At 47.6% G+C, this 25,326-nt stretch overlaps 2 protein-coding genes across 11 annotated transcripts in view; one reads left to right on the top strand and one right to left on the bottom strand.

The window, feature by feature from the left end:
* The window catches only part of MMS19 (MMS19 homolog, cytosolic iron-sulfur assembly component), a gene marked incomplete at its 5' end in the record, with an annotated part of 33,345 nt that extends 14,100 nt beyond the window's left edge, over positions 1-19,245 (top strand). The window contains 28 exons of one of the 5 annotated variants that reach the window (XM_079696354.1): positions 528-613; positions 994-1,068; positions 1,478-1,547; positions 1,927-2,055; positions 2,141-2,202; positions 8,498-8,584; positions 9,011-9,085; positions 9,494-9,571; positions 10,090-10,228; positions 10,480-10,634; positions 10,899-10,977; positions 11,376-11,501; positions 11,697-11,778; positions 12,087-12,184; positions 12,289-12,438; positions 14,208-14,363; positions 15,185-15,284; positions 15,776-15,878; positions 16,023-16,091; positions 16,319-16,445; positions 16,920-17,020; positions 17,160-17,216; positions 17,349-17,535; positions 17,856-17,938; positions 18,064-18,228; positions 18,311-18,370; positions 18,664-18,764; positions 18,844-19,245. In XM_079696354.1, coding sequence (XP_079552480.1) covers positions 528-613; positions 994-1,068; positions 1,478-1,547; positions 1,927-2,055; positions 2,141-2,202; positions 8,498-8,584; positions 9,011-9,085; positions 9,494-9,571; positions 10,090-10,228; positions 10,480-10,634; positions 10,899-10,977; positions 11,376-11,501; positions 11,697-11,778; positions 12,087-12,184; positions 12,289-12,438; positions 14,208-14,363; positions 15,185-15,284; positions 15,776-15,878; positions 16,023-16,091; positions 16,319-16,445; positions 16,920-17,020; positions 17,160-17,216; positions 17,349-17,535; positions 17,856-17,938; positions 18,064-18,228; positions 18,311-18,370; positions 18,664-18,764; positions 18,844-18,871 — 2,828 coding nt within the window. In that variant the 3' untranslated portion in view covers positions 18,872-19,245. Of the gene's footprint in view, positions 1-465; positions 614-993; positions 1,069-1,477; positions 1,548-1,926; positions 2,056-2,140; positions 2,203-8,497; positions 8,585-9,010; positions 9,086-9,493; positions 9,572-10,089; positions 10,229-10,479; positions 10,635-10,898; positions 10,978-11,375; positions 11,502-11,696; positions 11,779-12,083; positions 12,185-12,288; positions 12,439-14,207; positions 14,364-15,184; positions 15,285-15,775; positions 15,879-16,022; positions 16,092-16,318; positions 16,446-16,919; positions 17,021-17,159; positions 17,217-17,348; positions 17,536-17,855; positions 17,939-18,063; positions 18,229-18,310; positions 18,371-18,663; positions 18,765-18,843 lie in introns of all 5 variants that reach the window. The other 4 variants (XM_079696353.1, XM_079696352.1, XM_079696355.1 and 1 more) reach the window with 4 other exon arrangements.
* Positions 19,246-19,476: 231 nt separating this feature from the next.
* Positions 19,477-24,994, bottom strand: ZDHHC16 (zDHHC palmitoyltransferase 16; the record flags this gene model as incomplete). Of its 6 annotated transcripts, none has more annotated exons than XM_079714271.1 (10): positions 19,477-20,062; positions 20,795-20,865; positions 21,051-21,174; positions 21,831-21,916; positions 22,763-22,810; positions 22,950-23,083; positions 23,702-23,730; positions 24,133-24,221; positions 24,372-24,566; positions 24,747-24,994. In XM_079714271.1, the coding sequence occupies 10 exons, from the start codon at positions 24,987-24,989 to the stop codon at positions 19,948-19,950; spliced, it is 1,134 nt and encodes a 377-aa protein (XP_079570397.1). In that variant the 3' UTR covers positions 19,477-19,947. The 6 variants fall into 6 exon arrangements, with proteins under 6 accessions (XP_079570397.1, XP_079570399.1, XP_079570398.1 ...); XM_079714273.1 differs by having other exon boundaries at positions 21,051-21,120; positions 24,747-24,989; XM_079714272.1 differs by lacking the exon at positions 22,763-22,810 and having other exon boundaries at positions 24,747-24,989.
* Positions 24,995-25,326: the final 332 nt, after the last annotated feature.

Raw genomic sequence — 25,326 nt, 5'->3', positions numbered from 1 at the left:
GTAAAATGGACAAAGTAGTGTTTCATAGATGGAGTGGAAAAGTAATGAAATATCAAAGTGTTTTGAAGTCCTGAGGAAAAAAGCCAACAACTTATTTATCTTCTATAAAACTTTATTAGCATCTAGCCATGCCCATTTATTTACCTATTGTGTATGCTGCTTTTATGTTACAGTGGCCCAAGTTGAGTAGTTTTGACATACTATGTCCTACAAGCCTAAAATATTTACTGTCTGGCCCTTTGAGAAAAGTTGCCAACCCAAGTTCTGTAGAAAGGCAGTTCTCGGCTTGAGAATGGGTTTGATTGTGACCTAGTGAGAATGGATAATAAAAGATGTTCACCTATTTTCCTGACAGATCAAGGAAGTCACCCTCAAATGGGAGGGCTTGGGACATATCTCTCGGTGAAGGAGAAAATTTGTAGTGAAGCCCAAGCAGGAACAGCCCTTATAAACTTTGGGAAGGAGCAAAACCGGTGGGCTCTCCTCCAGCCTGTGTAAATTAACAGCTGAATTTCTGGTCTGTGCAGTGGTACACTTGATCCTATTCTATGAGAACCGGCTGAAGGACCATCATCTTGTGATCCCGTCTGTCCTGCAGGGTTTGAGGGCACTTGTGAGTTCTTTTTTGTATTACATACCATGTTTGCAGGAACCTATTTCCAGTTAATTCTCTCCTTCCCCTAAGAGGGTGAGACTTCAGGTGCTTCAAAGCAGATGCCCAGGTGTGGGACTAAACTAGTCTCAGCCAGCTCCACTTCTGTTTTTAGTTTGTAGAGTAAAAGTATCCTTTGGGGACTGGAATTCAAAGCCAAACTGGAAGGAGCTGCAGAGACCTAATCAACTTAAGAAAACGGACCATGTTTCTCACTGTTAGCACTTCTTCCCAAACCTGGATGTTGTGATTCCCACTGTAGCTAAATAGCCCTGTTTAGGCTTGTGTCTTGAAGGCTGTGCTAGAATTCCCTCTGTGCTCACACTTCTCTTCTCCCCCAGAGCCTGTGTGTGGCCCTGCCCCCAGGGCTGGCTGTCTCCGTGCTTAAAGCCATCTTCCAGGAGGTCCACGTACAGGTGAGTGATAACAGTCACCTTGGTATTCTCCTCTATCTCCCAGCCATTGACATAACTAGAATTAGATGGCAAAAAAATTGCCTTCTAAGTTCTGAACTCTTTCAGGTCTTTGACCATGTTCACATGCTATCCCTTGCTACTGTATAAAGAGAGCGAGGCATGCCATTATGTCTGACCTGTGTCCTCTTACACTTAAAGTAAGGCATACAGCAGACAGGTTTTGGTTATCGGTTCCACTGCTGGACTGCTGGGCAATAGCCATATCCTTTCTCTACATTTCCTCTGAGGTTCATCTTATACTGGTGTAAAGAACACTGTCCACTTAGAGATTGTGAAGCAGGAAGTAGTTTTGTCAGCTGAAGTATTCCTTGGGCACTTTCTTTACTTAGTTCCTGTCTCTCCTACCAAGTCCCTGCCACAGGTGGACCGACACACAGTCTACAGTATCATCACCAACTTCATGCGAACCCGGGAAGAAGGTAAGAGGCAAGGCTCTCTGGAAAATCTGAAAAGTGAGCACATCTTTTTTTTCCCCCCATTACCAGGACTCATTTTAGCCCAGGGGTGATATAGAAGAGCCAGTACTTCGAGAGGATGATAAAGGGAAACTGGGAGCCACTCACTCCCCAGGAAAGTAAAGAAAGGGTGGAGTTTGAGCTGATGTTTTAAATTCTTACCTCTGTAACAGTTATGTATCGTTGCACATCTTCTCTTCACTGAGAACTCTCTTGGAATAGGAAAACAGGGCCTGCTCTGGTAGGCAGGAAAGGCAGCGATAGCAGAGGGAGAACAAAGGCCAGAAGAAAGCCCAGCTTTCTATCCCATGGGACAGTAATGATCTTGTTCTCTCCTCCGCAGAGCTGAAGGGCCTAGGAGCTGATTTCACCTTTGGCTTCATCCAGGTGATGGATGGGGAAAAGGATCCCCGTAATCTTCTGGTGGCCTTCCGCATCGTCCATGACCTCATCTCCAGAGACTATAGCCTGGGTACACCCTTGTAGCCTTGAATTAGCTGGTTGGGGCTTGTCAGATGAGAGGCTTATAAGTCCTCATTCTTTCTCTGTTGCCTTAGGACCCTTTGTGGAGGAGTTGTTTGAAGTGACATCCTGTTACTTCCCTATTGATTTTACCCCTGTAAGTAGTACCTTTCATTCATTCACTAATTCAAATATTTGTTGAGTGTCTGTTATGTGCCAGGCCCAGTTCTAGGCCCTGAGGGTGCAGCGGTGAACAAAAGAAACAATCCCTGCCCTTAAGAACTTAACGTTTTAGTAAACTGGGAAGTGGAAAAACATTTGCCATGGGAGGAAAGGTTCAATTCGGCAGGTATTTGGGAGACTCCTTGACAAAGTATGTAGTGCTTAGAACTACAGGATTGTATAACATGATTCATGTCCTTGAAAGTTGAAACATTTAAGTAACAGAGATTGTGGACCAAAACAAGTGGTGTTATAATTGTTCAAAGAAGACAGAGTTTAGTGTGAGCTAGAGTAGGCAGGAACTGACTTCACAGATAAGATAGGATTTCAGTTGGTTTCTGAAGGATGTGTAGGATATGACCCTGGATGCTGAGGGTGCATCTCAGGCAGTAGAAACAAATTGACTAAACAAAGACGACACAGTTGAGCATAGTGTGTACAGGAGGTGTTTGCTCTGATGCCCTCGGACCTTCCTCCCACTCTGCATCTTGATTTTCCTTCTTTTTCCGAATTCTCAGGGTCTCATCACTATATGGGTATGCATGGGTATGTGTACTGCAAGCATTAGTGATTTGGAAAAAATGAAAGGAGTTAATACCACAGCATACCAAACTACATTGGAGCATTGACTCTCACTGCCTTTAAAGATACACAGCGGGCTTCCCTGGTGGCGCAGTGGTTGCGAGTCCGCCTGCCGATGCAGGGGACACGGGTTCGTGCCCCAGTCCAGGAAGATCCCACATGCCATGGAGCAGCTGGGCCCGTGAGCCATGGCCACTGAGCCTGAGCGTCCGGAGCCTGTGCTCCGCAACGGGAGAGGCCACAACAGTGAGAGGCCCGCGTACCACAAAAAAAAAAAAATAAAGATACACAGCCATTTTTGCCATAGGGAATTTCTTAACCAGCTTATTCTAGTTGACATCAATTGCTTGGGACCACCTCTCTGATATTCTTTTCATCTCTTTTGTAATCAGTTCCCTGTTTCTTCTCAGAAGAACTTAAGCCTTTTAAATAGGGACACCTGGCTTTTAGTGTAACAATTTATGTTAGAAATATTCTTTATGGTCTTACCTGTCTGTTTTGGCCATTTGCCATCCTCATAGTGGATCACATCAGTATAAGTGATGGTTCCTATCCTGTGTGTAGGGGTCAGCAAACTTTTTCTGTTAGGGCCAGATAGTTACTATTTTAGAGTTTGGAGGCCATATGGTCTCTGTTGAAACTCCTCACCTCTGCTGTTCTAGCACAAAAACGGCCATGGACACTGGAATGTGGTACAGTGGCTATATTGCAATAAAACTTTATTTATGGACACGGAAGTTTAAATTTCATATAATTTTCATGTGTCACAAGATACTATAGTTTTGATTTTTTTTCAACGACTTAAAAATGTAAAAACCATTCTTAACTTGGCCATACAGTCTTAACTGGTTGCTTCCTACTCTTAATGCAAAGTAGACAATCTTCCTTTACCATCATCTAGGGATTCCTTTGTCTTTTCTCTTGGATCGGATCTCTTATCTCCTGGGTTTATGTACTTCCTCTTTTATAGTTTACTCCCTCATTTTGGTGGTGCACATCCCTTATTAGCTTCCCCAGTGTGTAAAAAGAGTGAAACATTTTTAGATTTTTGTAAATCTAGAATGTCTTCATTCTTTCCTCCCACTTATTGACAATATGGGTATGAAATTGAAGGCATTGCTACATTTACCTCGAATTTTCAGTTGCTGTGAAGAAGTCTAAATTCTTTTTGATTTGCAAAACTTTATGGTCACTTTTTTTCCTCTTTTCTGGAAGCTTTTAAGTTTTGATTATTTTCCCCCAATATATTGAAAATTCACAATTATGTGCCTTAGTATGGGTCTGTTTTCATGCATTGTATTGGGTACTTGGTAGGTCCCATCAATCTGGAAACTCATGTCCTTCAGTCCTGGGAAATTTTCTTGCATTCTTTCATTGATGATTTCTTTCCCTCTGTTTTCTCTGTTCCTTCCTTTTGGAACTCCTATCAATCTTCCGTTAGACCTCTGAATCTCCTACTTTTCTTTCATATTTCTTTTTTTTTTTTTTGCGGTACGCGGGCCTCTCACTGTTGTGGCCTCTCCCATTGCGGAGCACAGGCTCCGGATGCGCAGGCTCAGCAGCCATGGCTCACGGGCCTAGCCGCTCCGCGGCACGTGGGATCTTCCAGGACCGGGGCACAAACCCGTGTCCCCTGCATCAGCAGGCGGACTCTCAACCACTGCGCCACCAGGGAAGCCCCCCTTTCATATTTCTTACCTCTACCTTTTTGTTAGTTTATAAGAAAATTCTATAATTTTATCTTTTCTGTCAGTCAAAGTCCAGGCATGAAAACAGAAACCACTTTGGTATTTAAAACAGAAATAATTTAATGCAGGAAATTGTTTATACAAGTTGCGGGAAAGCTGAGAGGCCAAACGGGATAGTGAGGCAACCTGTCAATAGCAGGAAGCCATTACCACCCCTAGGCTGGAGGGACAAAGGGAAGAGTTGATGTTACTGGACCTCAGGGGCTGAGAGTATGACAAAAACATAGGCCTATCAGTAGGAGCTGGAGCCATGGAGGAGATGCTGCCAATGCTGAAAGCGCCCACTAAACTGGAGAAATGGGAAGAAATGCCCTGGGTTTTCCTTTCCTTCTGACCTGCATTCTTCTACAAGTGCTTCCCGTTGGCTGAACCCAGGCCATTATGGGAGCCTGGGAAATGTAGCCTGCAGTGGTCAGCCCAAGGAATGGCTCTGAGGGCAGAAAGGCCCAGGACTAGCACATCTCCTGTTAACCCCTTCTATTAATTTTGTTTCTCATTTCTGCACTCGTGCTTTGAATTTCCCAGGACCTTTTTTTTAAAAATTAATTTTTATTGGAGTATGGTTGTTTTACAATGTTGTGTTAGCCTCCACTGCACAACAAAATTAATCAGCCATACACATACAGATATCTCCTTCCTTTTGGACTTCCCTCCCATTTAGGTTACCACAATGCATTAGGTAGAGTTCCCTGTGCTATACAGTATGTTCCCATCAGCTGTCTATTTTATACATAGTATCATTAATATATATGTGTCAATCCAATCTCCCAATTCCTCCCACTCCACCCCTTTCCCCCTTTGTATCCATATGTTTGTTCTCTACATCTGTGTCTCTATATCTGCTTTGCAAATAAGATCATCTGTACCATTTTTCTAAATTCCACATATATGCGTTATTATACGATATTTGCTTTTCTCTTTCTGACTTACTTCACTCTGTATGACACTCTCTAGGTCCATCCACGTCTCTACAAATGACCCAATTTCATTCCTTTTTATGACTGAGCAATATTCCTTTGTATATGTGTACCACATTTTCTTTATCCATTCCTCTGTTGATGGACATTTTCCCAGGGCCTTTTATTGTCATTTTTGATGATCTCTTGAACGTCTTTTGTTTTGTTTTTTTTTAATATTTATTTATTTGGCTGTGCTGGGTCTTAGTCACAGCACGCAGGATCTTTGTTGCCACACGCGGGATCTTTAGTTGCACCATGCAGGATCTTTTAGTTGTGGCATGCAGGCTCTTAGTTGCGGCATGCAGGATCTCGTTCCCTGACCAGGGATCGAACCCGGGCCCCCTGCATTGGGAGCTCGGAGTCTTAACTGCCGGACCACCAGGTTAAGACTGGTGGTCTTTTTTTCTTTAGCATTCTGTTCTTATTTAATCCACGAATGAATTACTTTCTTACTGTTTTTGAAAACTCTCCCCACATATGTGGTCTTTGTTTCCTTGAAGTTTTTTTGTTTGTTTTTTTGTTTTTGTTCTCTATTTCCAGGTTAGAGGCTTTCTTCAGATATCTGGTAATCCTTGGGAGTTTGCACATGTTTCAAAGTGAGAATTATAAAGTTGAGTGGAAGCTCTGAGCACAGGGAATGGGCTGGCTGAGGATGAACTTCCCTGTATAGTGGCTTACATGGACAGCTTGGGAACCCCCAGTGTATTCTTCCTCTTGGGCTAGTCAGGTTCTTCTAGAAAAAGACCTTAGATCAGCCTAGAGGGAGAAGTCTGGCTACAAGCAAATAGGGCTGGAAGGGGTTGGAAAATCTCAATACTCAAAACTGTATCACTTAGACCTCTTTTTTTTTTTTTTTTCCTGCCGTGCTGTTCCCCAGTCAGGGATTGAACCCGGGTGGGCCCTGGTAGTGAAAGCACTGAGTCCTAACTACTGGACCACCAGGGAATTCCCACTTAGACCTCTTTTGATTCAGCACCCAGGCCCTCAGCTGCACCTACGTCTCTAAGACTAGACCTCTGTCTTACCCTCTCGAAAGAATTAAACCTCCAGATTCTACTGCAGCTAGGGAGGACTTGAGAAGCAATCTCGGAGGTCAGATTGCTTCTCCAACCCCACTCCCAATCCCAAAGGTACCTGGTACTTCTGGTTGCGAAGCTTTTTGAGGAGACTGGTGTATATGGGAGTTCAGCATTCCCCAAGCCTACTGAGGATTCTGTTGTCTTGGCTCTGCTAAGTCATTTTCTTCTTATCCATCTACTTTTCACCTTCTACAGTTTTGTTGCTAACATCCCTCATCCTGTTCTCTTCAACCTTTAGCTTTATAGCTTTTAAAAAAAAAGAAAAGAAAGGAAAATCCCTTTACTGTATTTTTGGTGGGGTTTCTAAAGAGAAAAGGAAAATCTGATGTATGTTTTCATTGTGCCTTGTTGACATACACGTGGCCAACAGGCACATGAAAAGATGCAAATCAAAACTACAATGAGCTATCACCTCACACCTGTCAGAATGGCCATCATCAAAAAGTCTACAAATAATAAATGCTGGAGAAGGTGTGGAGAAAAGGGAACTCTGCTGCACTGTTGGTGGGAATGTAAATTGGTGCAGCCACTATGGAAAACAGTATGGAGGTTCCTTAAAAAACTGAAAATAGAGCTACCATATGATCCAGCAATCCCACTCCTGGGCGTATATCCAGAAAAGATGAAAACTCTAATTTGAAAAGATACATGCACCCCAGTGTTCATAGCAGCACTATTTACAAGAGCCAAGACATGGAAGCAACCTAAACATTAATCAACAGATGAATGGATAAAGATATTGGGGGGGGGGTGCGTGTGTGTGTGTGTACATACACACACACACACACACACACAAATACACAGTGGAATACTACTCAGCCATAAAAAAGAATGAAATAATGCCATTTGCGGCAACATGGATGGACCTAGAGATTATCATACTGAGTAAAGTAAGACAGAGAAAGACAAATATTATATGATATCACTTATATGTGGAATCTAAAAGTGATATAAATGAATTTATTTACAAAACAGAAACAGACTCAAAGATATAGAAAACAAACTTTATGGTTATCAAAGGGGAAAGAAGGTGAGGAGGAATAAATTAGGAGTATGGGATTAACAGATACATACCACTATATATAAAATAGATGAACAACAAGGATTTACTGTATAACACAGGGAACTATGTTCAGTATCTTATAATAACCTATAATGGAAAAGAATCTGAAAAATATATATATGTATATAAGTGAATCACTTTGCTGTACACCTGAAACTAACACAATATTGTGTCAACTATATACTTCAATAAAATAAATCTGCCTTCTTGATGCAGAAATCATGAATGTTTTTATAATGCCAGGATTACAGCTTTTTATAATGGTGAAAAAATAGAAATGTCCATCAAAGGGTGATTATCCAAATAAACTGTGACTCAACCACACAATGAAATAGTATCAGCCACTAAAACTAATGCTATGAAAAAATAATTTAATAACATGAAAAAATGTACCTAGTATTAAGTGAAAAAGTAGATTGCAGAAAATATATTCAAAAGATCACATTTTTTAAAAGTGTATATATTTTAAAGGGAAACAGTGTCTTATCAATTACATAGTCATAATACTATATATACAGAGAAGAAAGTTGCACCAGAAAGTTAAGGGTGCTTATCTCTGAGTGGTGAGATGATAGATCAGATGGAAACTGTATAATCAGATAGAAAATAAATGCCCAACAGACAAAAATTCCCAAGGAACATGTAAGAGCAAGCAGTCTTCCTGCTGGGGCCTCATACCATACTTCTGCCAGATTGGGTGTAAATCTCAGCCTATTCTGCAGGGTTGCCGGGTTCACTCCTGTGTCCAGGGGTGGTCTGAAGAGTTATACAAACCCACGCCCCCTTCTCCCTTTTCCAGCCACCTAATGATCCCCACGGTATCCAGAGAGAAGATCTCATCCTGAGTCTTCGAGCTGTGCTGGCTTCTACACCGCGATTTGCTGAGGTGGGTCTAGCCAAAGTTAGGATATATAGCCTCAACCCACAGAAGGGTCTGAAGAAAGAACAGTAAAAGCATGGGGGAAAAGAAAGTTCCAGTATACATTTTAGGGTATGGCATCCTGCAAGTGTCTTCAGACCTTCGAAGTAAAAAACTTCACCATCTCTTCATTTAAAATAGTAAACCAATCCCTATTTGGTGCTATCTTTTGAAATTCTTTAGCTTTGCCAGCTAGCCCACTTTTCAGGTCACTGGGAGTCTGGCCATGGATTGAGAGGGAGGTTGGTTTACAGTCACAACTCTCGACTCAAGTATAGCTCCTTGATGTAACACCTGCCCCTGGGAAGTGGTGGCAGTGAGGACATGGTTGGCCTTGGTGTGGCTGCAACACTACCCACATCTCACCCCTTAGTTCTTCCTTCTCTCCCACAGTTCCTGCTCCCCCTGCTGATTGAGAAAGTGGATTCCGAGATTCTGAGTGCCAAGCTGGATTCTCTGCAGACTCTGGTGAGTGATCTCTTTTGAGGATCCAGCTGTCTTTAGACAATTTAGGGGTGCTAAAGGATTATGAATTGATTCTTGGAGAGCCAGGGGATAGTTCATTGGCCTCAAGAGAGGGATACCCAGAATCTGGGCCTATATGTTGACCTAAAGCCCCCAGTTGCATTTTGTCTTGTTCTGTAGTAACTGAGTGGCAGCTGAGGAAAAGGCTGACCAGGGCTCCCTCTTCATGCTTGTTTTTCATCAGTCAGGACAAGCTTCTATTTTTCAGTGACCTGGGCAGGATGGTTATGAAATCCTGCTGGTTTTACTGCTGAGAGCCGGGGTCTTTCAGGTGCCATTATGCTGAGGGGCCTGCATATCCTAGGAAGTCTTGAGTGTGTAGATAGCCATTACCTGTGCTTTCCTTGGCAGAATGCTTGCTGTGCTGTGTACGGACAGAAAGAACTAAAGGACTTCCTCCCCAGCCTTTGGGCTTCTATCCGCAGAGAGGTGAGTGTTACTTAGATAAACTCACTACCATTAACTCCTGGTTGTCAGGCACGAGGGGAAATAACACACCGTATCCTTTTCCCTCTGTTGCTGTGCTTGGTGATTCAGCAAGAGAGCAAGGGGCATACTTCTGGTTGAATGACAAGGGTAGGGTCAGCTGCTTGGTGGTGGCACATGATCAGTCTCGCACAGTGCCCAATTCCTGTCCTTCCGTGGTAAGGAGCATAGGTCATGCTGAGTAGAGGGGGAGAGGAAGAGACTTAGGAAAGGGGTTCCCAACAACCACTGCTCAAAGTCGGTATTCAGTTCCTCAAAAAGTATGTGTATCAATCCTAGTGGGACTGAGGACTTAGTGAGAATACACCAATTGAGAAGAAACTCATTTGGGGGGTTAATTTCCATTGCTGTGCCCCAAAGGTTCTCACCACCCCCTCCCCGCAAAGGAAGTAGGCAGTAGGTGGGTGGGGTCTCACCTGGTGCAGGCTCACCTCAGTAGCCATGGGATCCCTCCCTGACAGGTGTTCCAGACGGCAAGTGAGCGGGTAGAGGCCGAGGGCCTGGCGGCCCTTAACTCCCTGACTGCGTGTTTGTCTCGCTCTGTGCTGAGGGCTGATGCTGAGGACCTCCTTGACTCCTTCCTTAGCAACATTCTACAGGGTAATGGGGCCATGGCAGCTAGAAAGGGGAGTGAGCACAACAGAGAGAAATTCCTTAAGGCCAGTGACCTTTCATGAGTGGCCCCCATGTTCAGTGTTTTGGGTGCTGGAGCCCTGCTTTAAATTGAAAGCAATTTAAGTGGTAACTGCTAGCCAACTGTCCCAGGGCTCAGCCTCCAACTTCTATGGCCTGCAGGGGAACCAGGCAACATTCAGCCTACTCCCTAGGTCTGTGATGTGCTGCCTCTCTAGACTGCAGGCACCATCTGTGTGAACCAGACATGAAACTGGTGTGGCCTAGTGCCAAACTGTTGCAGGCGGCTGCAGGTGCGTCTGCCCGGGCCTGTGACCACATCACCAGCAACGTGCTGCCCCTACTGCTGGAACAGTTCCACAAGCACAGTCAGGTAAGGAAGCAGAATCTGTTGGGGAAATGATGGAACCCCTTGCCAGAATCGCTGTCTCACAGAGAGAGCGCTAAGCATTGAGCTTGGGCCTAGATATAGTGGATCTCGGGTTTTGCCCCCATTAGCTGCTGCTGGTTCCCTTGTTCATTCTTTTCCTGACACTCTTATGTACAAGGATAATTCTCCCCAATTCTGCAGTAGCAGGACTGAAATCCTTTAAAAATAAAGTATTTTTTGACTTGAATACCCCTTAAAACATTACAGAGCAACCAGCGGCGGACAATCCTTGAAATGATCCTGGGTTTCTTGAAGCTGCAACAGAAATGGAGCTATGAAGACAAGGGTGAGGCCATCTTCTAGATGTGGTATCCTGGGGGCTGCTGAGCGCTATAGCCCTATAAAGGATGGCAGGCAAGGAGCGCTACAGAGAAGTAGTCTAGAACAGTGGACCTGTTGTTCTGAGGATGTAGCCCAAGAGAACACTTGTTGATTTCTTTCCTAGTGTACTTCCCAGATACCCAATGGATTAAATTCTTTAAATCTGCCCCGGGAATTCCGTGGCGGTCCAGTGCTTAAGACTCTGTGCTTCCACCGCAGGAGGCATGGGTTCAATCCCTGGTCAGGGAATTAAGATCCCACATGCCACGCAGCGTGGCAAAAAAAAAAAAATTCTGTCCCAGGTTATCTTTGCATCACTTCTGAATAGGGTTTCCCTCTAACCTGGACTCTGTCTCTTCCTAGATGAAAGGCCTCTGAGTGGCTTCAAGGACCAGCTGTGCTCACTGGTATTCATGGCCCTGACGGACCCCAGCACCCAGCTTCAGCTTGTTGGCATCCGTACACTCACAGTCTTGGGTGCCCAGCCAGGTACGCTTAAGGGAAAGAGAAAAGATAGGAGTATTGGTCCCTTTCTTGTGATTTTCTGTCTTAAGTGAAGAGCAATCTTAATTCCCTGGTTCTCACTACAACTCTGGATGATTTGGGACTTCTTATAGGACTTTAGGAAGGGTTGTGATGGCTGCAGGGGAAGAAAGATGAGGTTCGTGTTTCCTTCCTGCACAGATCTCCTGTCTTCTGGGGACTTGGAGCTGGCAGTGGGTCACCTATACAGACTGAGCTTCCTGGAGGAGGATTCCCAGAGTTGGTGAGAATATAAGGCAGTGAGATCGAGCAAGCTGGTCCAGGGCTCTGTGCTTCTGACCCTTGGCTTTCCGTAGGGGAGGTGGGCCCTGTGCTTGGCTCTGGCTGCTACCCGGTTGGAGGTGTGGGAATGCTCTCTTTTCTTGGGCATTAAGAAGCCCGGTCCAACTTAGTGGTGTAAGTACTGGAATCCTACTCTTCAGCAAGGTGGCCTCAGAAGCCCACACTCCTGAATCTGCCTAATGGCAGGCCTAGGCAAGAGAGCCATGGATCAAGGCTCAGCGAATGCTCATTTGCCTTGTGCCCCAGCAGGGTGGCAGCACTGGAAGCATCAGGAACCCTGGCCACTCTCTACCCTGTGGCCTTCAGCAGCCACCTAGTGCCCAAGCTTGCTGGGGAGCTGTGTATAGGTATGTGTCTCTGATCTTCCGTGGCTTACCCCTTCCCAGGGAGGCTTGGGGGCCTTCCTGCTTGCCATCACACAGTGAAACCTTGTCTCCTGGGTTGCTTTCAGAGGAGTCAGATTTGGCTAGAGGGGATGGGCCCACCAAATGCTCCCGGCATCGGCGCTGTCTGCAGGCCTTGTCAGCTATATCCACACATGCCAGTATTGTCAAGGAGACCCTGCCTCTTCTGCTGCAGCATCTCCGCCAGATGAACAAAGGTAACTACCAGGAACAGTCATCAAGGAACTGGGCTGAAGGGGAACCATAGTCAGGTTTGGAGTTGATGCCTCTAAAGCAGTGGTTCCAGTGGTGGCTATAGTAAGAGTCACATGGGAACTTTTAAAAAGTGCTGAATGCGTGGGTCTTCATCCAACTGATTCAGCCTCTGAGGAGGGACGAGACGTGGGCAACAGTTATTAAGAATGCCCACAGAGTCCATTGAAAAGCACCACTGGGGACTTCCCTGGTGGAGCAGTGGTTAAGAATCGCCTGCCAATGCAGGGGACACGGGTTCGAGCCCTGGTCCAGGAAGATCCCACATGCCGCCGAGCAACTAAGCCCGTGCACCACAACTACTGAGCCTGCACTCTAGAGCCTATGAGCCACAACTGCTGAGCCCACACGCCACAACTACTGAAGCCCACACACCTAGAGCCTGTGCTCTACAACAAGAGAAGCCACTGCAATGAGAAGCCCATGCACCGCAACAAAGAGTAGCCCCCGCTCGCCGCAACTAGAGTAAGCCTGCGTGCAGCAACGAAGACCTAACGCAGCCAAAAATAAAAACATAAAAGTTTTAAGAAAAGAAAAGCACCACTGTAAGGCCATGCTACTCAAAATAGGGTTCATCAACCAGCAGCACGGGTATTATCTGGGAGTTTATTAGAAATGCAGAATCTCGGGCTTCCCTGGTGGCGCAGTGGTTGACAGTCTGCCTGCTAATGCAGGGGACACGGGTTCGAGCCCTGGTCTGGGAAGATCCCACATGCCGCGGAGCAACTGGGCCCGTGAGCCACAACTACTGAGCCTGCCCGTCTGGAGCCTGTGCTCCGCAGCAAGAGAGGCCACGACAGTGAGAGGCCCGCGCACCACGATGAAGAGTGGCCCCCGCTCGCTGCAACTAGAGAAAGCCCTTGCACAGAAATGAAGACCCAACCCAACCAAAATAAATAAATAAATAGAAATGCAGAATCTCAAGCGCCACTGATCAGAATCTGCATTTTAACTGGATCTCCAAGTAACCTGTACGTACCCTGGAGTTTGAGAAGCACTGCTCCTCATAAGTGACAGCAGCTATTGCTATTGTGAACCTGTGCATGCACACCATGGAACCTCACTAATTCCCTAAGTGCCCCACTCTGCACTGCCCGGCCCTTTGTGGATGATCCAGCACCTGATGTAAAGTAGAAAGAACACTGGACTCAGAGCGTGGCCTGGGTTTGATTCCTGACTTTTTCACTGTTAACCCTGGAAAAAGCACTCGTAATTTATTGAGCCTCCACATCCCTCTATAAAATGGGGGAAATGATATTTCTAGGAGAGTTGTTATGAAAACTAAATGAGAACGTACAGCTGACCCTTGAACAAAACAAGTCTGAACAGCACGGGTCCACGTATACAGATTTTTTTCAGTAGTAAAAACTGTAGTACGACATGCTTGTGGTTGGTTGAGTCCACAGATGCAGAACTGCAGATATGGAGGAACTGTGTAAATAGGGACCATTATAACTTGCACATGGATTTTCGACTGTACAGGAGGGTTGGCTCCCCACACCCCCGCCTTGTTCAACGATCAGCTGTGTATGAATGCTTCTGTTGCAGAGCTGGCTGGGCAGGTCTCAGCTCCTGGATAAAATGACTTGGCTCTTTATAAGACACTCCTGGTCTCTTTAGTTACTCGTCTTTGATTATTCTTCCCATATTCTGTATGTGACAGACCTGGAAGTGCTTTTAAGAAAACCTTACAGAGAACTTTCTCACCACACAGGGAATACGGTTGCAGGAACAAGTGAAGTTATTGCTGTATGTCAGAGTCTCCAGCAGGTGGCAGAAAAATGCCAGCAAGACCCTGAGAGCTGCTGGTATTTCCATCAGACAGCTATACCTTGCCTGCTTGCCTTGGCTGTGCAGGCTTCCATGCCAGGTAACTTCCTCCACCTCACCCCTCCCTCCTCCCGACTCAGCCTTCCACTAGTGTTGAACAGCACTGCCCCCCCTCGGGATATTACTGGTATTGCATTTTGTACCAGCAGAGGCTTCTTTTGAATCCTGTGTCCACATAATGAGATTTCACTTCAAGCAGAGGGTGCCAAGCTGACCTTCGGCAGGAACCAAAATCTACTAGTGTTAGCAACACTCAAAAGGCTGCACACTTTTTCCCCCTTTAGTTGCTGTGTAATTAGATTAGTTAGAATTAGGCTCTGGAGTCAAGCAAACCTGGTTGGGTTTCATGGTCAGCTCTACCACTTGCCAACTTAGATGAAGATAGCCTTTCTAAGCTTCTGTTTCCTCACTTTATGGGGTTGATAGAGAGTAATATCTATATCACAGGGTAGTTGGTAAGGATTAAATAAGTTAATGTGCAGTGCTTGGCAACAGTAATGTATGTATGTGTGGTAGCTGCTGTATAAAAGGACCCATGAAGATAAATCCATGTTACCTTTAAGTTTTTGAAAAGACTAACATTTCTGATGTTAAGAATGTTCATATTAGCTAGCCTTATCTTCCACTGTTGCCCAGTCAAAGGACTGCACAGAGCTCTCGGGAGCTCCCTGTGGCCTGCATTACACACTCCTACTTCTGGTGCCTTGCTGCTTCTCAGGGCTACAGCACTACTAGAGGACAGTTTAAAAACTGCTCCTCTTGTAACTAGAGTCAAGGCCCAGAGTCACGATGATGACAGGACCTAATCGTCTGAGCCATAGTCATGGCCTGTGATTGTGTGTGTGTGTTTTGATTTTGCAGAGAAGGAGCACTCAGTTCTGAAAAAAGTGCTATTGCAGGATGAGGTCTTGGCCGCCATGGTGTCTGTCATTGGCACTGCCACCACCCACTTGAGCCCTGAGTGAGTATAATCATGGATGTGACTTGATCCCAGGGAGGACAGAATTCTTGGGAAGAAGCAGCAAATAACTTCCTTTTGAGCTGTCCTTTTACTCACATTGAAACATGGAGGCAGCTTTTGTTTTGTTAAGTCTTGCTGGCAAAGTAAGAAGGGGCCTTTTAGCATCATGGACTGGGGGCCACAGACTAATGGTTCTTAGCTGCAGATGTGCATGAGAGTCACCTGTGGAGCACTTCTGAAATACACATTGAGTTCTCTCGCTAGATCGTAAGGTCCAGGAGAACAGGGATTTGATCTGTCTTGTTCACTGCTGTAGCACCAAGGCCTAGAACAGGAATGGTTCCTGGCATATAATATGTGCTGAATTGAATTAGTATTTGTTGAAGGTGTGAATGATCGTGCTCTGGCCCACGGACTCAGTGACTACCAGGAACCCCAGGGCTGCTGTAGAGCCCTGGCTCCTCGGTGACACCTAGTGCTCTCCCCCCCAGCTTGGCTGCCCAGAGTGTCGCCCACATTGTGCCCCTCTTCTTGGATGGCAACACCTCCTTCCTGCCTGAAAACAGCTTCCCTGGCAGATTCCAACCATTCCAGGTAAGGGTCTGATGGATCAGATGGGGGAGAATCTTGGGACTTCTGTCCTTCAGATTTTTAGGGCTAACCTGGGATGGGTATCCTCAGGGCAGACAAGCCTCTTGCTAGCAGGACAGGCTTGACAGGGCTCTTCTTCCTCTGTAGGATGGCTCCTCAGGGCAGAGGCGGCTGGTCGCACTGCTTATGGCCTTTGTCTGCTCCCTGCCTCGAAATGTAAGTGAGCACAACATTTGGGGAGTACCCTAGTTTAACCCTGACCAGAGGAGGTGGATCCTGGGTGACTTCTGGGCTGAAATTTGTCACAAGCTAAGCTGATTTTCTGCTTTTCCCACTGGAGAATGTATTTCCCATCCACCCTGGCCCCTGCTGCCACTCTCTCCTGGGTGTCTCTTAGAGTTCAAGTGTTCTCTGGGTCCATGACATGGCCAGGTTTTCTATAGGTGGACATCCCTCAGCTGAACCAACTCATGCGGGAACTTTTAGAGCTGAGCTGCTGCCACAGCTGCCCCTTCTCCTCCACTGCTGCTGCCAAGTGCTTTGCAGGACTTCTGAACAAGCATCCTGCAGGTACTGGAGTGAGGCTGTGGGTTGGGAGCCTCCCTGAATCAACTTCTGATGAAATCTTGACGTTTAGTTCTCATGCTCTTCTTAAAGGAAGTTAGCTAATATATCAATAATAGGGCTTTCCAAGGGACAGCCCGTGGGACAAGAGTCAAGACCAGAGTTGGGCAGAGCTTTGTAGGACATAAGATAAGGGCTTCAAGCAGAGTGCTCTATCGAGTTCTGTCATCCTAGTCCCTACGAAGAGCTATGAGGGGTAATTCTTTCTTAGAAGTAGACAACTGTTTCTCGAATGCCAGCACCCCTACATTATGAGAATACCAGGCTCTCATGCTGGTGTCCTAGAGCTGAGTGGGCCAAATCCACAACCAAAACAATATTGTTTTTTTCTAATGGCTTCTACATTTAAATGATTTACACCTTTGTTGGTAAAATGGACGTGTGTAGCGTCTGCATCAGCATTTCCTCCCTCCTTTTTAGGGCAACAGCTGGATGAATTCCTACAGCTGGCTGTGGGCAAAGTGGAGGCTGGGCTGAGCTCTGGGCCCTATCGTAGTCAGGCCTTCACACTGCTTCTCTGGGTAAGGAGTCGGAATGGATTCCAGTTAGACAGAGCAGTTGGTCTGGTTAAATAGAATTTCACCATTTAACCCTGAAGCGCATGCATGCTTCTCAGTGTTTGAGTGTCATGCCCTGACTGTTCTTTCTCTCTGATAACAGGTCACAAAGGCCCTAGTGCTTAGATATCATCCTCTCAGCTCCTGCCTTACAGACCGGGTGAGTCCTTGCTGAAGACAGCAGAACCTAGGACCTAAACAGGAACTTCTTCCCAAAAATGACTACTGTCCTCCTGTTGGGTATTTAAGATTCTTCCCCGCTGATGTACCTCAAACGCTCTCTTTTCTCCAGCTCATGGGCCTCCTGAGTGATCCAGAACTAGGCCCAGCAGCAGCTGATGGCTTCTCTCTGCTCATGTCTGACTGCACTGATGTGCTGACTCGTGCTGGCCATGCTGAAGTGCGGATCATGTTTCGCCAGCGGTTCTTCACGGATAACGTGCCTGCTTTGGTCCGGGGTTTCCACGCTGCTCCTCGAGGTGAGGAGAGTCTAAAGGAAAGCCCTCAAATATATAGACCTCTCCATTGGTCACGCCACAGTCTCTCAAATAATTTAGGACCTGAGTGCTTCTTTAGAGCTGTAGTGTGACCTCTACCTGAAGGGCTGAACATCTAGATTCTTGACCCACTCTTTTCCTTTGATTGGCATATCTTGGCTATTCTGAGCTTGTGGGGCTTTTTTTAAAAAAAAAAAAACTTTTTGTAGGCTCATGTCCCAGCTTCACCAGAGATTAGAATTGAATTCTTAAGCTCTATGTCTGAGCCCAGTTTTTCCCCTAAGCTTTTCCATTTTTTACAGATGTGAAGCCAAATTACCTGAAGGGTCTGTCTCATGTACTTAACAGGCTGCCAAAGCCTGTGCTCTTGCCAGAGCTGCCCACGGTAAGCCTTGCGGTCACAGCCGCTAAGCAGGGACCAAGCCATTGTCCCCCAGCTGGGGCTAGAAAGGGGAGGAGAAGCAGGCTCATCAAAGATATGGTCATCCCACCTTTCCTGTGGCCCCTTAGCTGCTTTCCTTGCTGCTGGAGGCCCTGTCCTGCCCAGACTCTGTGGTACAGCTCTCCACCCTCAGCTGCCTTCAGCCTCTTCTACTGGAAGCACCCCAAGTCATGAGTCTTCACGTTGACACCCTCGTCACCAAGTTCCTAAACCTCAGCTCCAGCCCTTCCATGGTGCGTTGAGCCTGAACAACTCTTTGGCCTGTACATCTCCCATCCGTGGGTCTCCCCTCACCTCCTTACGGTTGTGTTCCAGGCTGTCCGGATCGCTGCACTGCAGTGTATGCACGCTGTTACTCACCTGCCCACCCCCGTGGTGAGTACCGCAGATGTCCCTCTCTGGCTTGGAAGCTTCTTAGAAGAGCCAGAGGTACCTTTCTGCCTTAGTCAAGAGGGACTGGCCACCCTGCTGTGTGACTGAGATATGCACTGTAGGGTACAGATAGGCAAGGACTTCCTGACTACCCTAAAATACAGTGGCCAGCCTGCCACATAGCATTCTCTGGAGTCACTAAAGAAGAATAGGAAGAGTATTAGTTGTAGAGTCAGAGCAGCTTTTTTGGTTGTCTTGGTTGAACAAGGCTAAGATTAGCTCCTCTAACTCCACAGCTGCTTCCGTACAAACCACAGGTGATCCGGGCCTTAGCCAAACCCCTGGATGACAAGAAGAGACTGGTGCGTAAGGAAGCAGTGTCAGCCAGGGGAGAATGGTGAGTTTTTAGCTCGTGGGGAGAGAGGGCACTGAAATGAGCCTCACCATAATGCTGTCAACATTCTTTTTGCCTACAGGTTTCTGCTGGGGAGCCCTGGCAGCTGAGCCCTCCATCCTGGCCTACACTGTTCTGACAGACAGTCTAACCTGAAATTACTAACTATCAAGCCATCTTGCCCAAAGCAGGGAGATGACTGGCTTCTGATTGCCTTTCCCATAGACACCGCACAAATGCTGGGCCTCTTCGCATGGCTGTACAAGAAACATAGGAATCCTGACTTCTGATGGATTTGTGAAGTAACTTGAGTGTGAGACTACTTGTGTTTGAAGAATGATCTTGGTCTTGGGGCTCTTTCATTTATATGTCAGAAAAAGTGAGATATGCTGCTGAGGGTGAATACAGATGAGCGTGGCCCTGAGGACCAGGGATGGTGGCGTGTGTGTACCTGCTGGAGAATAAAGATTTTTTTGGTAATGGGGCCATCAGTTATTTCCCTCTCTCCACTTGTGCCTCAGCAGTACATAACCAGAAGCAACACTGCATAAGCTAGAGGAACAGTAGTGATAGGAATTGGCCAGGAATTCTTCAGGACATCCAACCCCCTCCAAGTGGGGCAGAGGTGGCAGGACCATAACACCCACTCACTAGGCCTTGACCCTGACTTTCCCCTTCCCCACCCCACAAGAAAGGCAAAGAGTGAAAAACTACCTATCTTTAAAAAATCAAATACCTTTATTTTTGCTCCCTTCAGCACATGAGAAGTGGCAGTGACCTCAGCAGTAGGCCTGGTATCTTTGCCCTGTTGAGAAGCCAGGATCTCAGCTCTACCATTCAGGTGTTTTCTCAGACGGCAAGTGGAAGAGGTGGTAGCCAACCCCAGTGCTGTAAGCTGGAGGAGGTCGGGGTCAGTACCCGGTAAGGTTGCTAGCTGCCTGATCTCCAGTCTGGGGCTGGAACTTCTGTTTGCCTGAGTAAAGGGACATCAGTCCTAGGGTTTTTCCACATCATGCCTTGCTTCTGCCATGGCGGGGAGACTGGTCCTTGAGCTGTCCCTGCATGGTACCGTAAGGCAGGCCCACTGGCTCTTTTTGCTCAAGGATTCCAAGAAGCTATCGTTGGAGGCCCTTGAGGCAATGGAGGAAGCAGGGTGGTGCTCAAGTTGTGGCTGACACACTCCAGCTCACACTGCCATCACAGAGGCTGAGTGAGCAGTCACCCAGGGAGGGGGATCCCAGCTCATTCCGTTCCCATGGGGCAGGTGACTGGAAGGTAACAACACCCGAGTCAGCCAATGCCTGTAAGAGAAGACAGAAATACTTGTGAGATCTAAGATTTCCTAGTCTACCTTCCTGAGCCTCATTCCTCAGCAAAGATATATCAAGGAAGTCTGAAGCTACCCTGGCATTCATCACAAAAGCAATAAAAGTTCCAATTTTGTCCAATAAATGTGCCCTCTGGCATCTTGAAGGCCTTTAGAGGTTTTGAACTACTTCTAAGGGGCCACTGTAAGCACAGTGACAGGCAGGAATAATAGGATGGGAGAAGGAAGAGGGCAGGTACTTACAGTCACCTACTTATTACTGCCTCAGTAGTTGCAATTTGAAGAATAATTTGCCTTTGTCTCTTGGGCTGAGGGAGCTAGCTTCATTTCTTGTCTTGGGGACCTCTGTCACAAATAGATGACTTCAATCCCACAAATTATGTGCTTGAAATCCAGACACTGCCATACAAATGAAAGGTGACTGGTGGCCAGCATACCCTAACTAGAGGTCCCTTCTCGAGAACAGCTTTCTAAGGATTCTGTCGTAGTCACCTGCTATCGTACCAATATGGGGCCACTAGCCACACATGCCTATTTAAATTGGTGAAGATGAAATTAAATTTAAAATTCAATTCACTGATATATTAGCCACATTTCAAGCGCTCAAAAGCCGTATGTGACTAATGGCTAGACAGCAGAGGTATAGAATATTTTTCTCATCACAGAAAGTTCAATGAACAGTGCTGGTCTAAATATTTTACTTTACCTTCCTGTGTCCACACCCAGGAATACCTTCCAGTTGTCCAAGCAGCCATAGTTGTAATGATTCCTAAAAACCTAGAGCAAAGAAAAACGTGTTTCTACGAACCCTTTTCCTTAAACCAATTTTGAGCCTAAATTGGCCAGGCAAGTTCTGGCTTTCATGATGCCTGCCTTAGTTGGCCCTGACCATGGCCTCTGTTTATAGGAAGGCAGGTTCAGTTACCTACCCATCCCCCTGCCCCAGTCCCAGCCCCACTCACTCTGCCCTTGGCCTGCAGCCGACGTCGCTCCTTCTTGTTGATGTGCCGTTCGATACTAGTCTCACCTCGACTGATGAGAACAGCGTGCCAGACAGTTAGGGCACCCAGGGCAAGTGCCACGGAACTGAGGAAAGAGGGGCAAAGATTGTGGGGTAGTGTGGAGGGAGTTAGAGGCCATGCGTAGGTCTGAAATTGAGCTGAGCAACAGCGACTGCCTAGGGACTTATGTCTAAGTCTGCCTTAACTCCCAGCGTACGTGTCCTAGACGAACTTTTACTTCACTGCATCCATGAAAAAGCATCAATGTGGGCTAAGAATAAATGATGTGGAAAGCAAGATGGGGAAATAAGTCTATTACTAATGAAAATGTTACATATTTCCTAAAATACCCATGCTTGGCAGACAGAAGAGGTAGTAAAAGCACTAACGATTAGAATAAAATGGCACAACATTCAGATTCCAGCTCTACCTTTCCTAGCTGTGTATCATGGAACAAATCACCTCACCCCTCAGATCTGCAATTTTCCTCATCTATGAAATGCACCTACCCTTTAAGTAGGAGTTTAACTTCCCTTGGCACATACCAAATACTCAATGCCAAATCTTTAATGTTCCCTGCCCCCAAATGCTGAAGAAAATTAAGCCCTACTCTTTGCCAACCTAAGTGAGAATAAGAACAGCAGCAGTTTACACAGGGGTGGGTTCCTGCCTGGGTGTGGGCACCGAAAAAGGTTTTTCTGAAGCTGCCCCTCAAACTGTCAAAAATGAGAGTTAAGATACCTGCACAGGAACCAGAGGTAGACAAGACTCTTGTGAGTCACCCTTTCTCGGAAGGAGAAGGTGGGTGGTGGGGTCTGGTGATAAGTCTAGAAAAAGAAAACAGCAAAGTCTGGATCATTTGCTCCACTGGTCTCCACCAGAGCCCAACACCTGCAGGCAGGGAAGTGATCCAAGCCCATGATGAGAAAATAGGGGGTTAAGCCACAGAGGAGTCAAGGCAGCAGCCAGATGGGTGGACCAAGCTGGCGGCATCATCGTGGACAAACACGGGGCAGAGCAGGTCTGGACAGGATGGTAAAGCACAGGAGGGACCAACCCTGGGCCTTTAGCTCTGACAACACAAATGGGGCTCCAGGGGAAGCCACTCCACTCCCCAGCTAGAACTGTGTGGCTGTAATCCCCAAGAGGGGACGAGACCCATACCCAGAATGGAATAACTGGAGGGGGAGAACTGTGAGCCCCACTAAGAGCCAAAAGGGCAGCAGAGACACGATCACAAGCCCAAGATCTGCTCAGAATAAGGAGTCCTAAAAGGCCAGGGGAGAAGGGACGATCCTGCTGCGGACGCAGACAGACCAGGAACAAAGGCTGGTCAGACTGGCCCAGCCCGACCTCTGTCCCCTGGAACCCCATTACACAGACTAACATAGACTCCTTGCTGCTCAGGCCATCACCAAGGCAGAGCCCTTGCTCAGCCCAAAGAAGGTGATAATGGAATAGCCAAAAACTGTCACGTACCAGGGACCCCCAGCTTGCCCCTAGGCCACTTAGTCTGCCCACGGCCGACAGTGCCCAGAAACACCCCGATCCAGTCTCGACTGGCCCCTTACCCCAGCCTCTACAACTTGACTAAACAGGTGGGCCCCAGTTGCCTCAGCAACTCTACACCCCTGGCCTGAGCAGCAGGAGGCAGTGGGGTGGGGACAGCCCACCTGGTTGGCAACCGCCTGTAGTTTGTTCTTGTCGAGCTGTTTCATTTTCTAAGGGGGTGGAAAACAGTGCTGGTTATACTCCCAGGCCTCTAGGATGGGGGGTGCTACCAGCCCCTCTCCTTAGGGATGGATTCCACACCCCAAAGCGCTCTCCATTGAGCTGCCCTGCTCCTAACTACAGGCTCACCTCGATAGCAGCATAAGCCTCCCGGAAAAGGTCCCAACTTCCGTAGCTGCAGTAGACACAGCCCAGAGTCATGAAAAAGCAGAAAGAGAAGAAGTACCGATGGTTATAGTGGCCTACACAGTTGTTTAGCCAGGCTGATGGAGACAGGATTAAGGACAAGACCAAACACAGCTTCAGGGGGTGTCCAGGTTTCTCTGGTTCATCCTGGTTCCTGACAACATCATCCAAGCCCAAGGCTTCCTGTCACCAAAGGCAGGAAAATATGGGACTTCCTTGAAGTTGAGCTGAAAGTGTTAAAGCTTTTCAAAGCCCTCACAAGTCCCATCAGGAGATCATGAAAACTGAAATCCTTCAGTAAAATGAGTCTGCCAAGACTTCAACCTAACGGGTTAACCAGACATCTGTGTGGGACAGCAGCAAGGGACCAATGGTTCTATCTGGACACCTACTGGACAACCCACTGAACCAAACATCTCTTTCCATCCAATACATGTTAGCACGACAGTCTACAAAAGAAAGAGCTGTTAGGGATGGGAGCCTTGCTCCAAGAAGATCCATCCCAGAGAGCATGTAAGCCTCCTGCTTTTCCCAGGAGATGTCAGCCCCGAAAACTGCTCTTCTACAAACTTCTCATGAGCCCAGTGTTCTCTGCAGGGTGATGCTAGAAGCCTTGGGTTTGTGGCCCTTAAACCTCTGCAGTGCTCTGGAGCTAAAGAAGGAGGCCTCAGGCAGAAGAGATAATAAAAGGATACGGCAGTGATGATCCATCTTCAGCACACACCTGTGAGGGAGGGACACAGGCTCTGTTACGGTGGCCAAGGATCTTGAGATGTCAGTGCCAATCCTTTCCTATAAGGACCAGCATCCTGCTGAGGTGGAAAGGGCACAGACTTTGAGGAGAGCCAGGCCTTGCTTCAAACCCTGCTTCACTGGCTACATGACACTGGACAAGCTAACTCGGGGTCTCTTGCCTACCCTGGCCCATCTCTCTGAATCTCACTTTCCACAAGTGGTGAAAATGCGGAACTTGGCAGGACCATCCTGAGGACCAGGTGTCCCGATATAGAGGGCACACTCCCTGGCACATGACGGGTGCCTCATAAATGTCCTGTCAAATTCCAGGTCTAGGTTCTGCCCTAGAGCTACAGCAAAAGGGCCACAGCTGGGGTTCCCAGAGACCCACCTATTGCAGATGCTGCAGTGGTGTGTTCGGGCTGGCTTGGGGTTAATGCACTTCTTACAGATGGAGACCGTTGTGATATCATTCCTGCCCTGTGCAGAGGGAGAAAAGCACCATGACAACTGTGGCAGCACCGGTTTCAGACCTCCAAAATACCAAGGCACTCTCCCTCCACACTCCTGGGACTGGCTCCAATAGCCTGCAGTTCTCTCCCTCCCCCATGCCCCTGAGGGGGGACCCACCGGGGGTGGGTATCCAGGTGGAGTGGTGATAGCCTGGTAGTAATGGAAGACAATGAGGATCAGATTCCAGTGACTATAGAAGAAATGCCAGCAGAGTCGTGGCACTGAGTAGGTCTGAAGGATGAGGGGCAGGACACACAGGTAGGCGATGGCCACAATGGAGCTGGTCAGCACGATCACCAGGACCACGAACACCTGCCGACACCAAGGGGGTCAAGAAGACGCAGTGAGAGAGCTCGCCAACACCCAGGGTACACTCGGGAGTTTCCCCAGGGTAGGAGGCCAGTGTGGGTCCAAACCCAGTGTAGGTCCATCAGACACATGTCCCTCTGCTACCCCCAAACATCCCTTTTCCTGTCCCCAGGCATCACTCACCACCCCACACCAGCGGATCACATTGTCCACCAGCCAGTAGATAGGCTCAAAGGCAGCATCCACAGCGGTGTCACTGCCCGCAAAGGAGTTGTAGAGCAGGGAGCGCAGGCAGACCTTGCCGTAGCGCCAGCGCTGAACCAGGCCGCGGAGCAGAGGTGGGCAGCGGCGCCTGTAGCCCAGGAGCAGAAGCAGGCGCAGGCAGAGGCGGGCAGGGCCCAGCAGCAGGCTCCGCTGGCCCCGCATGGCTCCTAGGAGAGCACACAACTGTGAGGGGCCAGCCTGGGCCCTGTCCCTCCCTGCCCCACCAGTGGGGAGCTTGGAGGCAAAGACCTAAGACCGAGGCCCGCTGGGCCAGTCAGTAGGTGTGGGAAGTAGGGAGGTGACTCGAAGCCAAAGCAGGGTCTCTGGAGTTGTCTGTGTAGACAGACCACTGGGTGGAGCCCGATCAATGTGCACAAAGCCATCCATGTGCCTCTGAGGGCCTGGCCACCGTAGCAGAGGTGTCCCGGTGTCTCCTGCCTGCCCTGGCCCATTGGCCTACCTCCTAACAATTGTCTTCACCAGGAACAGTCAGTGGGGG

The sequence above is a fragment of the Hyperoodon ampullatus genome (genome assembly GCF_949752795.1).
Source record: "Hyperoodon ampullatus genome assembly, chromosome: 1".
In the NCBI taxonomy this organism is placed as follows: Eukaryota; Metazoa; Chordata; class Mammalia; order Artiodactyla; family Ziphiidae; genus Hyperoodon; species Hyperoodon ampullatus.
This window is presented reverse-complemented; position numbering and strand designations above follow the sequence as displayed.